This window comes from Sorex araneus, chromosome 1 (genome assembly GCF_027595985.1).
Source record: "Sorex araneus isolate mSorAra2 chromosome 1, mSorAra2.pri, whole genome shotgun sequence".
Classification (NCBI taxonomy): domain Eukaryota; kingdom Metazoa; phylum Chordata; class Mammalia; order Eulipotyphla; family Soricidae; genus Sorex; species Sorex araneus.
Window position 1 is genome coordinate 382064611 of NC_073302.1, and position 16633 is coordinate 382081243.

At 38.6% G+C, this 16633-nt stretch overlaps 1 protein-coding gene across 9 annotated transcripts in view; it reads left to right on the forward strand.

The window, feature by feature from the left end:
• Positions 1-16633, forward strand: part of ICA1 (islet cell autoantigen 1) — a 158941-nt gene that overhangs the window by 28618 nt on the left and 113690 nt on the right. For 5 of the 9 annotated variants that reach the window (XM_055138441.1, XM_055138451.1, XM_055138431.1 and 2 more), the window contains exons 3-6: positions 658-823; positions 5634-5706; positions 11158-11281; positions 15206-15404. In XM_055138441.1, the coding sequence (XP_054994416.1) occupies positions 658-823; positions 5634-5706; positions 11158-11281; positions 15206-15404 (562 nt within the window). Of the gene's footprint in view, positions 1-107; positions 223-657; positions 824-5633; positions 5707-11157; positions 11282-15205; positions 15405-16633 lie in introns of all 9 variants that reach the window. The other 4 variants (XM_055138463.1, XM_055138469.1, XM_055138454.1 and 1 more) reach the window with 2 other exon arrangements.

Here is a 16633-nt window from a genome sequence, read left to right on the forward strand (position 1 = left end):
ACCATTCTTCTCTGATTCTGTAAGTTTGATTCCTTAGGTACCTTTGTGCCAGATTTTAAGCATGCTATATTTCAGCTCTTATCTCTGCTTTTCTGCCATCACTTCAGTGGTGCCTGAACTGTAGGAGTGGAGAGAACTGGTGTCTGGCTTTATCTCTGACTTACTGGGGCACTGAGCCAAGCCAGCCAGCTGACTGGGTCTCACTTTCTCCACTTCTGAAAGGTGTGCATCCAATCTGTTATCTGAACTCTGTTCCTTATTTAAGCCAGCCAAAAAAGTTTGATTTCCTCACTAACTTTTAAGATTTTAGGGAAAAAATTAGCATTTGTTTTAACATTTTTTTTTCAACAATCATATAAGAAAGGAATTATAGGGGCTGGAGAGATGGCTCAAAGGTCCAGAGGGCATGCGGAAGGCCTGGGTTTGGTCCATAGCACCTCATGCCCCCCCATCCCCCCACTCAGCATCAGCAGCAAGAGTGGTCCTTAAATAAACCTCTAGGAATTGCCTTCAGTAACAACTGGGTGTGGTTCTAGAGTTGAGGAAAAGCATTTACATAGTCGCTTATGTTGTATGTGCCTAGCTACATTTCTTCATAATGGAACATCTTAATCTTTGAAAGTCATGGCTAAATGAACTCTAAAAATTTATCTTTAGCAGCTATCCCTGGGACATGCAGGATCGATATGCTCAAGATAAGTCAGTTGTAAATAAGATGCAGCAGAAGTATTGGGAAACAAAACAGGCATTCATTAAAGCCACAGGGAAGAAGGAAGATGAACATGTTGTTGCATCTGATGCAGATCTGGATGCCAAGCTAGAGGTGAGTGCTTTATTGCTGAGAGTCCCTGTGCTGTGATCTTGAGGGCAATCATCAAGAAGTCCTGCTTGACAATGTATGCACACAAACAGCTCCTTATTAAAATGGATGATCAGATCAATTCAATCTAGCATTTATTTTCAACTTCCAAATTCTCCATAGCCACCAGTAAGTCACAGTTCATTTTTCAAGCACTTTGTTGGAATGCGTGTCATGTGGCAAATTGTCAACACAAATTCTTTTTTTAATTAATGCAAAGTGTTGACACTATTGATATTATCAACACTAGGGTCAGCAAATTTTTACAGTAAATAAAAGGGGTAAAAAGGATGGCATTTCAAACTTCTATAAAACAGAGTCCAATAAGCCTGGTATTCAAAAAAATTCTAGAATGAAACAAGCAAGCAGATATTTGCTTAGACTAGTTAATATCACAATGTGTGGAATTCAGATCCGGCTGATCCTAAAGTATAACTGGTAGAACATCCACTAGTACTCTGCCTTATAGATACTTCCATCAACATGTTAAAATAGAAAAAGCATGCTTACCACTTCTTTGTATAGTAGGGCACTGAGAGAAGAAATATGTTGCGTGTCCTGATAAGAATTAGAATTACTTACGAACTTAAATACATAAGCTAAGGGGATGCCTGCACATTTAATAAGACAAGATTTCAAAGAGTCTTCTGAAAAGGATGGAAGCTGTGGTTACTTCAGAACAGATGTAGTTACTTCAGAATAGGTTTAAAACATGTGTTGGTTTTCAGTTATATAAGAAAGTCTGTCTTGTGGAAAGGATAAGGTTTGTTCTAAAGATGTGAAGGTAGAACCAGGATAAAGACTAATGTTCATAGTAATTGTTCTCTCGGGCACAGGGGTAGGGCGTTTGCCTTTCATGAGGCCAGCCCTTTCATGCGGCAGTTCAATTCCTCTGCCCTTCTCGGACAGCCCGGCAAGCTATCGAGAGTATCGCGCCCACATGGCAGAGCCTGGCAAGCTACCCATGGCATATTGTATATGCCAAAAACAGTAACAATAACTCTCACAATGAGAGATGCTACTGGTGCCCACTCGAACAAATTGATGAGCAACAGGATGATAGTGACCAGTGACAGTGACCAATTATTCTCTCATGGAATTGTCTCAAATGTTTATTTGTCCTACTATGCCCACCACCTCTGGGAGGTCAGATTACACTTCAACCTTATTCAAAGTTGTACCCTCAACCAGATACATTCAGTCAGTCAGGATTAACTGAGCATAGTATACAAATTAATGCAACTAATATTAATCTGATACTCTTTCATTGGAATCACTCCCATAGAGGAAACTGGGTTTCACGGGTTTATTCAAATAAAGATTATTGCAGTGGAGAATAGTAGAACCAGAAGGCAAATATTATAATTTTTGGTATTTTAAATAGAGCTGAAGTGATTCTGGGTTACACATGATATTCACATCTAACAGGATTGCTTTTCATTTAGGAACCTTGTTAATACAAGCATTAGTGTAAAAAAACATTGTGTTAATTACTAGTACTTTAAATAAGATAGACTACTTTTATACCTATATTTTGATTCTTACAGCAGCATTTTTACTAAATCAACTATTCTTTAATGAAACTGCTATTATAAGCACCTACTATCCAAAGTAGTTAATTATGACTAAATTTTACATATTAGAGAGATGTTTGTTGAAGAAGAAATATTGATATTGATGTCAGAGAAAGATTTAATCAATTCAACATGTAAAATGACAAAAACAACTTTGATGTGTTCTTATATTATTAGTTAAATGCTAAAACCTAACACTGATTCTGCTAAAATAGAAAGCTTTAAAAATATTTTCCCTTTATTTAAACACCCTAGCTTACAAGTTGCTCATGATGCATTTGTTATAGGTATTCAATATTCCAACACCAATCCCACCACCAATATGACCCTTCCTCACTATTGTTCCTATTTTCCCAATCACCCCCTAAGCTTGCCCCTTAGTAGGATCAAAATAATTTATTTCATATTACTTGTTACATACTATAGATGGGCTGGAGCGATAGCACAGCAGGTAGGGCATTTGCATTGCATTCGGCGGTTTGATTCCTCCGACTCTCTTGGAGAGCCCGGCAAGATACCAAGAGTATCTCACCTGCACGGCAGAGCCTGGCAAGTTATCCGTGGCATATTCAATATGCCAAAAACAGTAACAAGTCTCACAGTTGGAGACATTACTGGTGCCCACTCAAGCAAATCAATGAGCAACGGGATGGCAGTGACAGTGACAGTGACAATTACTTGTTACAACTAAATGGCTATTGGAATTATCAGAAAAATACTTCAGTAAGAAAGTTTGTTATATCTCACCAGGGGGTCATTAAATCCTGTTCAAGGGTTTACTAAGCTGTTGTAGCTGCTGAAGAACCTTCTGTGTTAATGTTTTTGTTATTGAGTTTAATTGACTTCTATGTTACTTTGCCATCTAATTTGGTGTGCTCCTACTGGTATGTAAGTTGTAAAAATTTGGAGTTGTTGCATGGCTGCAGATGTGGCCGCATGCGCTTCAAAGCACAGAATTCTTAACTAGGCCTTGAGTTTACATGGCAGTGGTTGTGGGATGTGGCTATGACTGTCGGGGCTTCCAGAAGTATGGGGAGGTGGGGGCAGGGGAGGCTGCCTGCCCCCACTCCAAAAGGACCCCAGAGTTCTCAGCCTGAAGTCCATGAACTGGAATTTTTTTGTCAGTTTGTCATCTCTACAGAGCTTAGTCATGGGGCACTGGAGTTGGGCTTTCCGCGTTGCAGCAGCTGTGGGTGTGAGTGTGGCTACAGGGGCTTCAGCAGAACGGCGGCTCAGTCCACCTCATTCCCAAGGCAACCCCAGAGTTTTCAGGAGTCTGTGTTGCTGTGAATTTTTGTGGCCAGTTAATTACTTCTAAGATTTAATTGTGAGTCTGTAAAGCTGGGCCGATGGATGAGCTTAGATAGCAGTAGTGGCCACAGAAAGAGTTTTGTGTTGAGTATTATAAGGTACCATTTTATCACAATTTATTCACTGTCACTGTCAGCCCGTTGCTCATCGATTCGCTTGAGCAGGCACCAGTAACATCTCCATTGTGAGACTTGTTACTGTTTTTGGCATATCGAATATGCCATGGGTAGCTTGCCGGGCTCTGCTGTGTGGGCGAGATACTCTCGGTAGCTTGCCAGACTCTCCGAGAGGGGAGAAGGAATCGAACCTGAGTTGAAGGCATGCAAGGCAAACACCCCACCCACTGTGCTATTGCTTCAGCCCATCACAATTTATTAGTAAGTTAGCATAGAAATGTTGCACTGAGTTTAAATATTTGTTAAAATACCTTATTCATAGAATTATTTTCTCAAAATCAGCTCATTTATGTAAGGGCTGACAAAACTAATCTCTGGTGACAAGTTGTAGTGATAATTATTGTGAAGGTGGAAATGTTTACCTTTCCGGGGGGTGTGGTACAAGAGTGTATACAATTGTGAAAATTCACTATACTGAACACCCTCCAAAAGTACATTTCATTGCATAAATATACAGTACCTTAATTTTAAAAATTAAACAGTCATAACAAAATAGCTTCTAAAATACTTTTTGAGCTTCTTTGCTCACACCTTCAGTGATTGCTAAGTATTGGTGTCTTGTGACCCAGAATATTTCCTATCAAGCCTTTGCTAAGGATGGGAGATGGATGTTGATATTTTGTCTCTTAGAATGAAGGGAGCTCTTTCCTAACCAGTTGAGAATGCAATGTAATGAAAAGGTACATACTGAAATTTATGTTTCTCATGACCCAATTTTATCATAATTAGCATAATGATTACAACTCTATGCATCTACTTTAATCAAATAATTAGTCATATTTATTAGGAAGCAGATAATCTTTAACTTCAATAGTAAAGTCATTTTGATACTAGAATATAATCACCATATCACCATGGCTAATAAACTAGGAGACAGGAAATGGAAAACCTTGCCCTGAATGACTGGGTGGCTTTTTGGAGGCAGGAAGAAAAAGTGTGTAGCATATGTTTTCTCTCTCTCTCTCTCTCTCTCTCTCTCTCTCTCTCTCTCTCTCTCTCTCTCTCTCTCTCCTTGAACTGTCTCAGTGTCTAAAGCAAAGACAAGGATCAATATAACTTAAAATCTAGTTATTTCTTATCAGTACAGCCCACATGCTTTTCCCTTAATTTCATCTTTTATGGTCATAGTATGGCACTAGGTATCTTCTTTCTACAGCATATGAAATCATTGGGGAAAATAAGGAGTAAATAGGGGCTACTAGCTAAACACTGTTTTGCCAGATGCCTTCTAAATGGACAGACATTCAGCTGATTTTTGTTTGCTTTTTATTGAATTGTTTAAGCCTGCCATAAAATACATTAAGATGGAAAAATAAGCTAATGTTGTATCTTCAAAATGACCCTTAATTGACAGATCCTCCATTAAAAGAAAAAGGAAAGATAGCAAGTGGTAAAAGAAATTAGATTTTGAATGAATGTTAGGTCTCTGGTTTACCAGTCCTATAATTGGTCCCTTCACTTAGGATCTCTGTTTTCAGCTATTACTTCAGTCTGGAGGAAATCATTGTTCTCTGGATCTTAATTTAGATAATGAATTCCAATAAATAGAAAACAATAGGAGCATATTGACAGGCATTGGTCAGTTTCTGTGAAGTTCTCCACAACTCCAACATACAGTCTTGCTTTTGGTGGGCAGATCAAACTCTCTGGTTATGTTCAGTGAGATCATTTCACTGCTGTTTCATTTATCATTTTGTCTTTATTTTATTACAGCTCTTTCACTCGATTCAAAGAACCTGTTTGGACTTGTCTAAAGCAATTGTACTCTATCAAAAGAGAATATGTTGTAAGTACTCCATTCATGTGAATATTGGTGAGACACACATTGCCTTACCACATTATTCCATATGTTTAAGAAGCACGGGAAGGAAAGTACTATTAAGAGGGGTCTGTCTTTTGCCCCTTTTTTGTAGTGGGGAGAGTAATAATTTTATCAAAAATTCTTTACAAAAATTGTTTATCATTTAGTGCAACCTTTATGATATAAGAATTTTAAAAGTGTGTCTCCCGTGGATAAGTATAAGCCATTTATTTTCCTAGCTATAAAGCAGGTTTTCTCAGTTTTATGTCAGACTTTGAATTTTTTTTTTTCAATTACTGTATTCATACTAGGGGTACACCCCACTGGAGCTCAAGTCTCAGGGATGCTTCCAGCAATGCTTGATCCTGTGGTGAGGTTCAGGAGACCGAGCATGCCCTGCCAGGGGCCAAACTCAAGGCCTCACCCAGGCTGGACTTGTCCTCGTACACTAAAGCAATCTCCTTGGTCCTCACCCAGCTCTCTTATAAGTTCTGTTTCTTTATTTTTGGTTTTGTTTTGTGTCTCTGCCTGATGGTGCTTGCTCAGGATTTCCTTCTGGCTCTTTGCTCAGAGGTGTATGTGGGACCACATGTGGTACTAGGGACCAAGCCAAGGTTAGCTGCTAGTAAGGCAAGTGCTGTGCTATCTCTCCACCCCTGTATTTTTTTTTTTATAAAATTACTTAATTAAAATAGACATAGATAGATAACTTACTGATATATTTTATTGATAGAACTTCTGTTAGCACATTTGTTAATGGATTGCAGGTTATTAGGGAACAAGATTTTTTTGTGGTCAACCTGTTTTAAAATTATAACCAACAGAAGAATCTCTGAAATGCTAAATGTCAACTTGGTTGTTAGTATGTTTGTATATTTCCATACGTGGGTGATTTAATTCCTACTTTTCAGACATTAGGATGTAGGAGATTTTTCTGACTATAGCAAAACCCATTTCTGGTAGTCATAAATTGATCATTGATGATTCTCCCTCTCTAGTAATTTTTTTAAAAACTATTTTTGGAAAGAACAAGATCACAGGAATTAGAAGAAAGTTTTCAAAATTGTATGTTACTATTTAGTAAGATTTGGAGCTGTTTCTAGTACTCTATAGTCTTGAGCTATGAGGAAATTCAGCCACATGACATAAAACACACTATTTCCCGGTTCTAAATCTAGTGGGTCTCAAATGCTGGTCTATCTTGTCTGTTAAAGAGCTTTCAGATTCTCTTTTGTTCTCTGTCTTCACTGCCATGGTCATTCTTAGTAGATTTACTGCACCAGCCTCCTAACTGACCTCTTGGCTTTCACATCTACTTTCTCCAGTCCATTGACTACACTGCATGCAACAATCAAGTCTGGGGGAATCTGAGCAAAGAAATAAGAGTATTGATTTATAAATTCATAAAGTAAGATACCTGTTAGTAAGCTTGTTCGTTGCATATTGGTACCAGGTAGCCCGGATGGCCTGCGCTAAGAAGGGCATACCGCCTTTCTCTTTTCCTGTCCCCTAATGGTAACTTCAGTCTAATCTGGAGAAATCAGACAAATCCAGGTTGAGAGACATTCTGCAAAATCCCTGACCAGTATTCTGAGTGTTAGACTGAGGATCTGTCAATCAGTGAAGCAGACTCGATAGCCCAGTGTCATGTGGGATCATGGATTGAATCTGAAAAAGTAAAAGGACTTTAATGGGAAAACTAGTACAATTCAAAAAAGGTAGTAAAGTAATAAACAGTATTGTGCCAATATATATGTCCTAGTTTTGGTAATTGTACCGTGGTTACAGATGATGCTACATGAGGGAGAGGAGAAGCACATAAAGAAATTTTGTGTTCTATTTACTGTGTTCATATAAGCCAATAATTATTTCAAAATAAAAGTGCATAAAAATGTGCATTTGTGTTATTATTCCTGGTGCATTAGATTATATTGCTTTTCTGCTGAAAAAAAAAAATGTCCCAGTGGCCAAGAAGTCTGTGTCTAAGTGTCCAAGAAAAGTGTTCAAATGTCCTTTAAATTCCAGTTTCCATACTATGACTTATACATTCCTACATAATTGGTACAGTTCACATTTTCTTGTTTTGCTTTTTGTTTGTTTTTGGTTTGGGGGCTCTGCACTCCAGGTTCACTCTTGGTGGATTTTGGAGGACCATATGGGATGCTGGGAATCCTGCCTGGGTTGGCTGCATGCCAGCTACCCACTATATTATCTGTCCGGCCCCTTGTTTTTGTTGTTGTTTTGGGGTCACACTGGCTAAGCTCAGGCTTTATTCCTAGCTATGTGCTCAGATATCACTCCTGGAGGACTCCTGGGACCATATAGGATGCAGGAGATCAGACTGAACCCAGGTTGGCCGTGTGCAAAGCAAGCTCCCTACCCACTGTACTATCTCCCTGGCCCCTCGATCCCCTCTTTCTGTTCTTTTTGTCCTTTCCACCATTTTAAGGCCATTTGCACTCCTTGTTACCTCTGCTTATAATGTCCCTGTCCTAATCCTCCAAGGGGGGCCCTTCTCACCCCAACTTCATAGTCACCTGTGCAGAGATGCCATGTCCTCCTGACCTTCATGCAAAGAGAAAGTACTGATGATTCTCTCTCTTCCCTCTTTGATTTCTCTAACATTTTCTCTGTTTGTGTTTTTGCTTTGTACTTCCTTCTCCTAGAATGCAAGCTTCATTAGAGCAGAGACCTGGTGTGACTTGTTCATATCTCTATTCCCAGGGCCAATCATAGGGCCTGGTATGAATTTGATTATTAGTCTATTCAGAGTGAATCAATGCAGCCATAAAATTGGTTTTGAAGTTTTTCTGTAAATTTTTAAGGGCACATCTGAAATTTGCATTTTACATTTGAGTATGTGTCTGTGTGTGTGCAGGTGTGCGCCTGTGTGTGTGTGTGTGTGTGTGTGTGTGTGTTTGTGTGTACATGGGAACATGGGGTTAGGGCCATACCCTAGGGTACTTGGACTATTCCTGACTCTGTGCTCAGGGATTACTCCTGTTGGTACTCTGGGGACCCCTTGCCGTGCTGAACCAGGGTCAGCCACATGCAAGGCAAGAGCTGTACGGCCTGTACTATCTCTTCAACCTGACACAGGAACATTTTGTTTCTAAATTCTTAACTTCAAATTACCTGCAACATTTTAAGTAAAACTTTTGAGTTCTCTGGGTTGCACCTTAATGTTATAGTTCTATAAATTAATCTCAGTAATTGAATTTTAAAATTAAAATGAAGAGATCACCATCCTTTCTCAGAAAATAATGGTCATCACTAAGCTTTGGGCTTTTGCCACCACCCACTGAATGGCTCCGCCTGTCTAGTTCTTGAAGTGAAACCTGTTAAGTTCAAAGTCTATTAAAAGAAAAAGTCAAAATTGATTTAGCAATTCAGCGCACTTAGGTTTATTTAGAAAAAGATCTAGGAAAAGAGTATATTTTCCAAACCTATAATCATTCAGGTAACTGAAGTTCATTTCTCCCTAGCCTGAAGCATAATGTGTTCATTTGTATGTGAATTGAGTCTTCAAGGTAAAAAAGATGATGATGGGCTTGTGCATTCTAAATAAAATGTGAAATTGCTCCATAGGGAAAGATTCATTTATAGAACTGAATGCATTCCATATTGGTAAGCGGAGAGAAGAAATGGAAGGAAGGAATTTAAAAAAACCAAAAACACATCCTATCATTACAGGAAATTTTTAAGTGATGTAGAAACATGGCATAAGTATTAAATAAGCATTTGAAGTCAAATTTAGTGTATGGGGATAAAAAGGCAAAAATTATAATTAATTCAATCTCACAAGCATTTAATTAGTGCCCCGAATGAGACTTCATGCTTAGCATAGGAAATCCCTGGTTTGGATGAGGTTCTTGTCAGGTACAAGGTTAGTCTCCTGGGAGCACCCAATACTCTCTCTGACAGGCCTGCTGAGAGGTGCTTCTGGCAGCCAAGGAGAAACAGGTCAGCTCCTTAAAGAGGGCATAGCTTTGGGGCTTGAGTTTGATAATGAATTGGATTTTGAGAGACAGGTGAGGAAAGAGGATGGTCCTCTTATCTCTCAGGGAGAGCGGATTCTAAGAACTCTCTGTGCTGAAATGTAGAATTACAGGCTGATAAGCAAGAGCCGGCTTGGCTGCCACCTTTGGGTTTGTGGTTCCTGTAACATGGCTGTAGCATTTTAAGGAGATTTTTAGGGCCATTGGTATAGAAGTGCATCAGCGCAGAAGAGTGAAATAAGAGCAAAAGCTCAAAATGTGTCTGTGGTAAACATTGTGTTTAAAGGATTAAACCTTCTTGGAAGCCCTGTGTCACTCCTGGGGTTGTGTGTGTTGGTAGCCAGTGATTGAATAAAAGCCTGCTGTTCCATTGTATCAATACACTGTATTGTATTCAGTCAGTCCCCACTCTAAGGAGAGATTGTTTGGCTATTCTAAATAATGATGTTATAATTATCCTTGTATGTACATCTATTGTGCCCATCTTACTACTTAGCACATACATCTAATAGACATGAAATATAAGGCTGGAGAGATAGAATAAATAGACGTAAAGTGCTTGCCTCACCTGCATCTGATCCCCAGGTCAGTCCCTAGCACCATGTATGACCCCCAGTGTACCCGTAGTCGGACCCTGAGAGAAGAGCCAGGAATATCCCGAGCACTGCTGGATGGTACTCTCAACGCATAAATAAATAAATAAATAAATAAATAAAATGCAGTGTCAAAATAGTCATACAATTCTATGACTTGTTATACTTACTGTCACATCTATCTGTAGAAAACTTGTACCAGTCATTATCTCACAATAGTGTGCCCTGAGGTTAAATTAATTAATTAAATAAATAAATAAACCAGTAAGCTCAGACATAACCAACTTAGATTTTCTTCTGGCTCTGTACTTAGAGTATTTTCCTAATCATCAACCTAATGCCGTATCAACTGTTGATTCCTATCCCACCTCCAACAACAAAAAAACTATATAATAAGTATTTTAAGTGCCTTGCAATCAAATTGAATGTAATTCAGATAGCAGAGATCAAAAAGACTTGGAGAAAAATAGGAGGAAGCCAAACCTACATTATATATAGTCACGAAAGAATCCCAGAGTTGTACTTGACAAACACAAACCAACTTTATAATTTCAGCTTCGAAGGAGCACATTATCAGTGTGGAGGTCATTTTCTGGTTCTGATTACAGGGCGCCCAACACACTGACAGATGTACTCTAGTCAATTTGATCTCTGATTTTGCAAATGGAAGAACAGGATGAAAGTTAAATGGGCTGACAGGAAGAACTTACCTTGTAGCTAGCCAGTTGGATTTAATTTCACCTTGCCTTTGCCTATGGAAGAAAGAAAACTTTGTGATTTCTCTCTCCTCCTCTATAAGAATCATGCTTGTCGTTCATGGCTCCTTTTGGTCTTTTCCTCAACAGTCTTGTCTCAAGAAGAAAATGAACTAGGAAAATTTCTCCGATCCCAAGGCTTCCAAGATAAAACCAGAGCAGGAAAAATGATGCAAGCCACAGGAAAGGCCCTCTGCTTCTCTTCCCAGCAAAGGTGTGTGGCCCTTATTGGCATTCTCTGTGGGGATGTAGGCAAAGAATCTGGGACCCACTCGCTCACGAAGAAGAATCTGACCAGGTTCTTTAGAAGTTTCTTGCTTGAGACTCAGGAGATACTCAGTTCTCAGTTATTAGTCTGTTGTTTATCCTAACTCTCTGATTAAAGTGTACGTTGTTTCCCCCCTATTATTTTTTTTTTCATAGTTCTTTGGACCATCAGGGGCATTTCATATTCCAATCACTGTGCATGCTGTCCTAGACTTGTATTTGACCTTCAGTGTTGCTCAGGCAATTAGTCTGCTCCTCTAGTCCTCGCCTCTTTCAGGAACTGATTAAAGCAAAGCCCGATGAGACCAGGTGGAAGGATTCTTGCGGTGTTCTCTGAGGGCCAATTAACTTTAGAACGGTGCTGTTCAAGATTCCCTGAATCATTCTGCTTAGACCATGGACCAGTAACATCAGGATCATGTGGTAGCTTATTGAAAATACAGAATGCTGGTCCCACCCCAAAAGTGCTGAATCCAATCTGCATTTAAATGAGATCCACAGGGGATTTTGAGGCACATTCAAATTTGAGGATTTCTGGTGCCAAGAAAATTGGGGTAGATTATGATTTTTGTGCGACCCATCAGTCATCTTGCCATTGGTATAAAAAAAAAAAAGGAGCTCTTGAATAAAGCTGCATTTTGTTTCTGAAAAAAGTGATATTCATTGTCTCTTCCTCTTCTCTCAGTAATTTACAAGTCCTTGCAAATGTCATTATCATACATTAAGTAGAGGGGTCATATCTAAATAAGACTTGTCAATACTTTCCAAAAGCATTCAGGTCATAAAAATGTCATCTAAACAAATGTTCCAGTATATTATTCTTATGTTAATAGTTACTTACTAATCTTTTCTACTAATGGGCCAAGAGTGTTCCTACTAAAACCTATGCAAGGTAGAGTAAAAAAAGAAACCAATTGTGTCAATGTTTCAGTGATTTTATCCTCTTTTGAGTGTTTAGGTTCTTCTAATGACATTTGAGTCCTGGTTTTCTGGGTAATATCACTTTCCATATTTGAAAGTATCCCAATTTTTATATAATGGCATTTATGATCTTGAATTTTGCCTTTAAGCTTTACAATTAGATTTTTATAAAAATAACACAAACTCATTCTAGATAAATGTAAAAAGTGACAAGCCAAAAGTACATACAAAAGGGAAACAATGAGAACATTAAATTTTGCTAATAATAATGTGTATGTATATATGTCACAGACTTTAAAGGATAGTTAATTATTGAAAAATCTTTTTTTAATTCTCTGTTGAATATAGAGTTATCGATAATTTTAGTTGGAAAAATTCCTGTATGTAATTGCATATCAAAATTAATATTGATTTAATGGGAAACAAATTCCAGGTTGCCATCCTATAATTGCAATAAGTAATTCCATCACTAATCTTGCAACTTTCTCAGTATTGTTTGCCAAATAATCTCACAAAGAACACAAAAGGTACCGTAGGTTTACGCTATGTAATATTTGGTTATAAAGGAGAACAGCCAAGAAACTAACAAAAACAGAACAAATGATACCTGAAAGTACCACTACTATAGACCAGCAAACTGGCACATACCCCTGATTTAATGCAGCTTGGACAGTTTTGCAGTTGAAGGTGGCCTTCTGCAAGATAGCTCTGGTTTCATGACACTCAGCTGCTCAGCAGACACATGAAATCCAAACCAGTCCTCCTCAAAATGAAAAAAGTAGGGTGTCACATAAAACCTCAAAGTTACAGTCTCAGACCTTGAATGGATGACAGTTTGGGGTATGCTAGATTATTCCCATATAATTTTTGTAAAACACTTCAAACTAAATATTTAGCAAATTGATTTTTTGGTCAGATAACCTAACACTTTTATATATCCATGTATGCATATTTTTAAGCATTTGTAGCAGATTTCCATTGTCTGAGAATGCCATGATACATGTAAACCATCTGGGCTATTGGCATGATGGGCACTGTCTACTGAGGCATTCACAGATCACCATGAGATAAAGCCATCTGCTAGAAGACACCTTTCCCTTTAATGGGGCTCTTCCATACTCAGTAGTGCTGTGGTGGGCACACGGCTACTCCCCTTAGGCCTAATAATTCAGTGTTTAGGCCCAGGTGGTGCTCAGGGGTCACCTGGGCTGCATCGGCAGAGCATGGGGTAGGAGGCCATATGTTTCCAGGGATCAAACCCAGAGTCTCATACCTGCTGGCCATGAATTCCACCACTTGAGCTAACTCCTCTGTCTCAAGACCGTCTTTCAGCACATCCCAAATTATTTAGCAGTAACCATGGTAAGAGAAAAGACTCTAAAGATGAACAGGACCCTTAGGGAGACAGCTGGGGATGTTTTCCTTTTTAAGTAGAAGTTTTTTTCACATTTTAGAAACCTCCACAAAAGCTTTTGTTTTGCTGCCTTGTTTAGTAGGCATTGCTACAATTGCTCATACAGTTTGTTGAAACGTAAAATCTACACTAATGGTGATAAATGCAAGCTTACATTATATGCAAGATACTGTCTTTGAAAACTGCCTGCAAGTCTCCGGATTATATGAGTGAGCTATTTTCAGAGGACTGGGTATTTTAAAATTGTGCTTCACAGACAAGTAATAAACTAGATAGAATTGGACAGAGTATTTTTCCCTTAAACAATTTATTGTTCTACCTATAATCTTAGAGTACTGCATACAAATAAAACATTGCCGACAAGGATAGAACTGTCAAGTCCTGACTTCAGCTCCTTAACGCCATTATTCCCTGCAGCTAAATTACTTTGCATTTAAATTGAAATGTAAATAGGCATCTAATTTTTTCCTTTTTGAACTTATGCCCCAAAACTTCGTGTATATGATTAATTTTAAGAGTATAATCAGACAGTTCATTTTGGCTAGGAAGATGGAAGAAGCAGGATTCTTCCTCCTCACATCCCAAATAAATGTTATACAAAGTTAAATATGCTGCAAGCATTTCTTTAAAGGCATGTTGTGGCCAATAGTATATTTTATGCCCACTTCACTGTATAACGCACATTCATTTCTGGCATAGAATCCTTGAGTTGTATTTGTTTTTAAAGGAGCAAAGGGAATAATCAATATGAAAGTGCCAAAAGCAGTAGCCCCTTAGTAAACGCGTCTATCCCACTTTCTATAGTTTTAAAGTGCTCCTTGTTAGAGATTTGTTCTCTGCAGATTAGAGCAAGTGGCATATATCTTGTCCTTTGGAGAGTAAATCCAAAATCGCATGACCAAGAGACCCTAACTGTTCCTCCTCAAAGGACCAGTCTTTAGAAGAGCAGAAGGCAGATGGTCAAGAGTAGAAATGAGAAGCCACACCTGCACCTCTCTCCATTAACACCAGAGGTTAATTCCAACTTCAAAAAGGTGTTCTTCACTCAGACCTGAGACTCCCTCTAATAACACCTATTGGAGATCTCTCCCTCCGTGGTAGTTAACGAGTAAGTTAAGACCTACCTAGTTAGGCTAGTTAAGATCTGATTAAGCTAGTTAAGCTTCTTAAACTGTGGGTAGTAGCCCCATGTATGTAACTGAATATGGAGATTGTGAAAAATTGGCAACAGCACAAATTTCTGAATTCACAGTGACTGGAATTTCAAACCAAATGTGTAATGAATCCTCCATGTTTCTTGCAGCACTCTCCCATATTGCATTTCTTGAATTGAAAAATGGCTGTGAGTGGAAAAAGTGTAAGAAGCCCTGGGTAATCATCTCAGTGGATTTGTCAGTTCACGTGTGCCTTCTGCTGTCATTTGTCAATATTTTTGTTCTAGGCTCAGGGGGTAGGTATTGATAAACTGTCAAGAATTCAAATGGCTGGCTCTCTTAGTTCTAATATTGTGGCCCAATTTACCTTCTACTTTTCTAGGCTGGCCTTGCGAAATCCTTTGTGTCGTTTTCACCAAGAAGTGGAGACTTTTCGGCATCGGGCCATTTCAGACACTTGGCTGACAGTGAACCGCATGGAACAGTGCCGAACTGAATACAGAGGGGCATTATTATGGATGAAGGATGTGTCACAGGAACTTGATCCAGACCTCTACAAGCAAATGGAGAAGTTCAGGAAGGTAGGAGTTTACATATGGGGTACCTGCTGGAAGGCAATGAGGCGTGATTTCAATCCCTTTAGTGAAGACATAATTCAAAAGTACTGAGGATGGAATTAATCATCGGCAGTGTCTTTTTATGTGACAGAATACCAATTACTGTGATATATAATTCTCTAAGGATGAGACGGAAGAGACAGCTGGAAATTGCTGGGATTTAGTAACTGGTTCTAATTGAAGTCACACCTTAATAAAATGTGCTTTTTGGGTAAGGTTGTCGCTTTTAAATGTTTTTTTCACCCGTAACTAAAACTCAAGATTAGATCAAATAAAACTGGAAGATGAGAAGAGACTATTGGGGAAATCTTCTAAAATTGCTAGTGAATAGTAAAATTAATAGAATAATGATGCTCCTTTGTTTTGTGAAATGTTCAGAACCAATAGGGCTTGATTGCTGGGTTAAATAATGTGGCACAGATTCCATTTGCAAAAGCTCTATTCAGACACTTGTATTAGGAAATAAATGAGGATATGGGCATGTCTTAAATGTTTCCGAAATAATTAAGTAGCAGCAAAGGAGCAGCGTTCTCTTGATTTTTTTAAACATTACGTTGTGTCAATTTGGCGGTTTGAAGCTTTTGTTGCACAAAGATGCATTCTACCACTAGGTGGCAGTCATACACTGCGTGTTTGTGAAAATGCAGGAAGATTTTTTTGCTGTGTGCAATCTTGGTTGTTCTTTGTTTGGTCTGGTTGGATATATTTCAGGGTGTGAAAGGGGAAAAATCAAGCAAATGTTAGGTTTGACATAATATTGTGTCAACTGCATTACTCATTACAAACAGCCCCTTTGTAATTTGTGTTATTGCTTAAAATCTCTTGACAATTTATTCTTTTAAATGCATCATTGCTGATCTGTGAATGAGAAGCCCTACTGGGGTTGTGTGGGATGGGGGAGTGTGTGGGATGAGGGAAAGGAGAAGGCTTTTGTTGCTTAAGAGCAGGGTTACTAATTCTTGACCTGGGTATTAGATTGATACAAATGCCTTTCAAAATCAAGTTGTTTTTATTATTGTATTTTGGAATCTTACCCCTCACTCTTACCCTTCCCAATGAAGGTAGTCAGAATCCATTTTATTTCTAATTTTAGATGTTCTTAATATTCATTCAAAGCATCTAATTTCTCCGAAAGACAGATTTTTGAGATCTGAGATCCCAGAAAATCAGAACTGAAAAGTCTTCGGATGGTC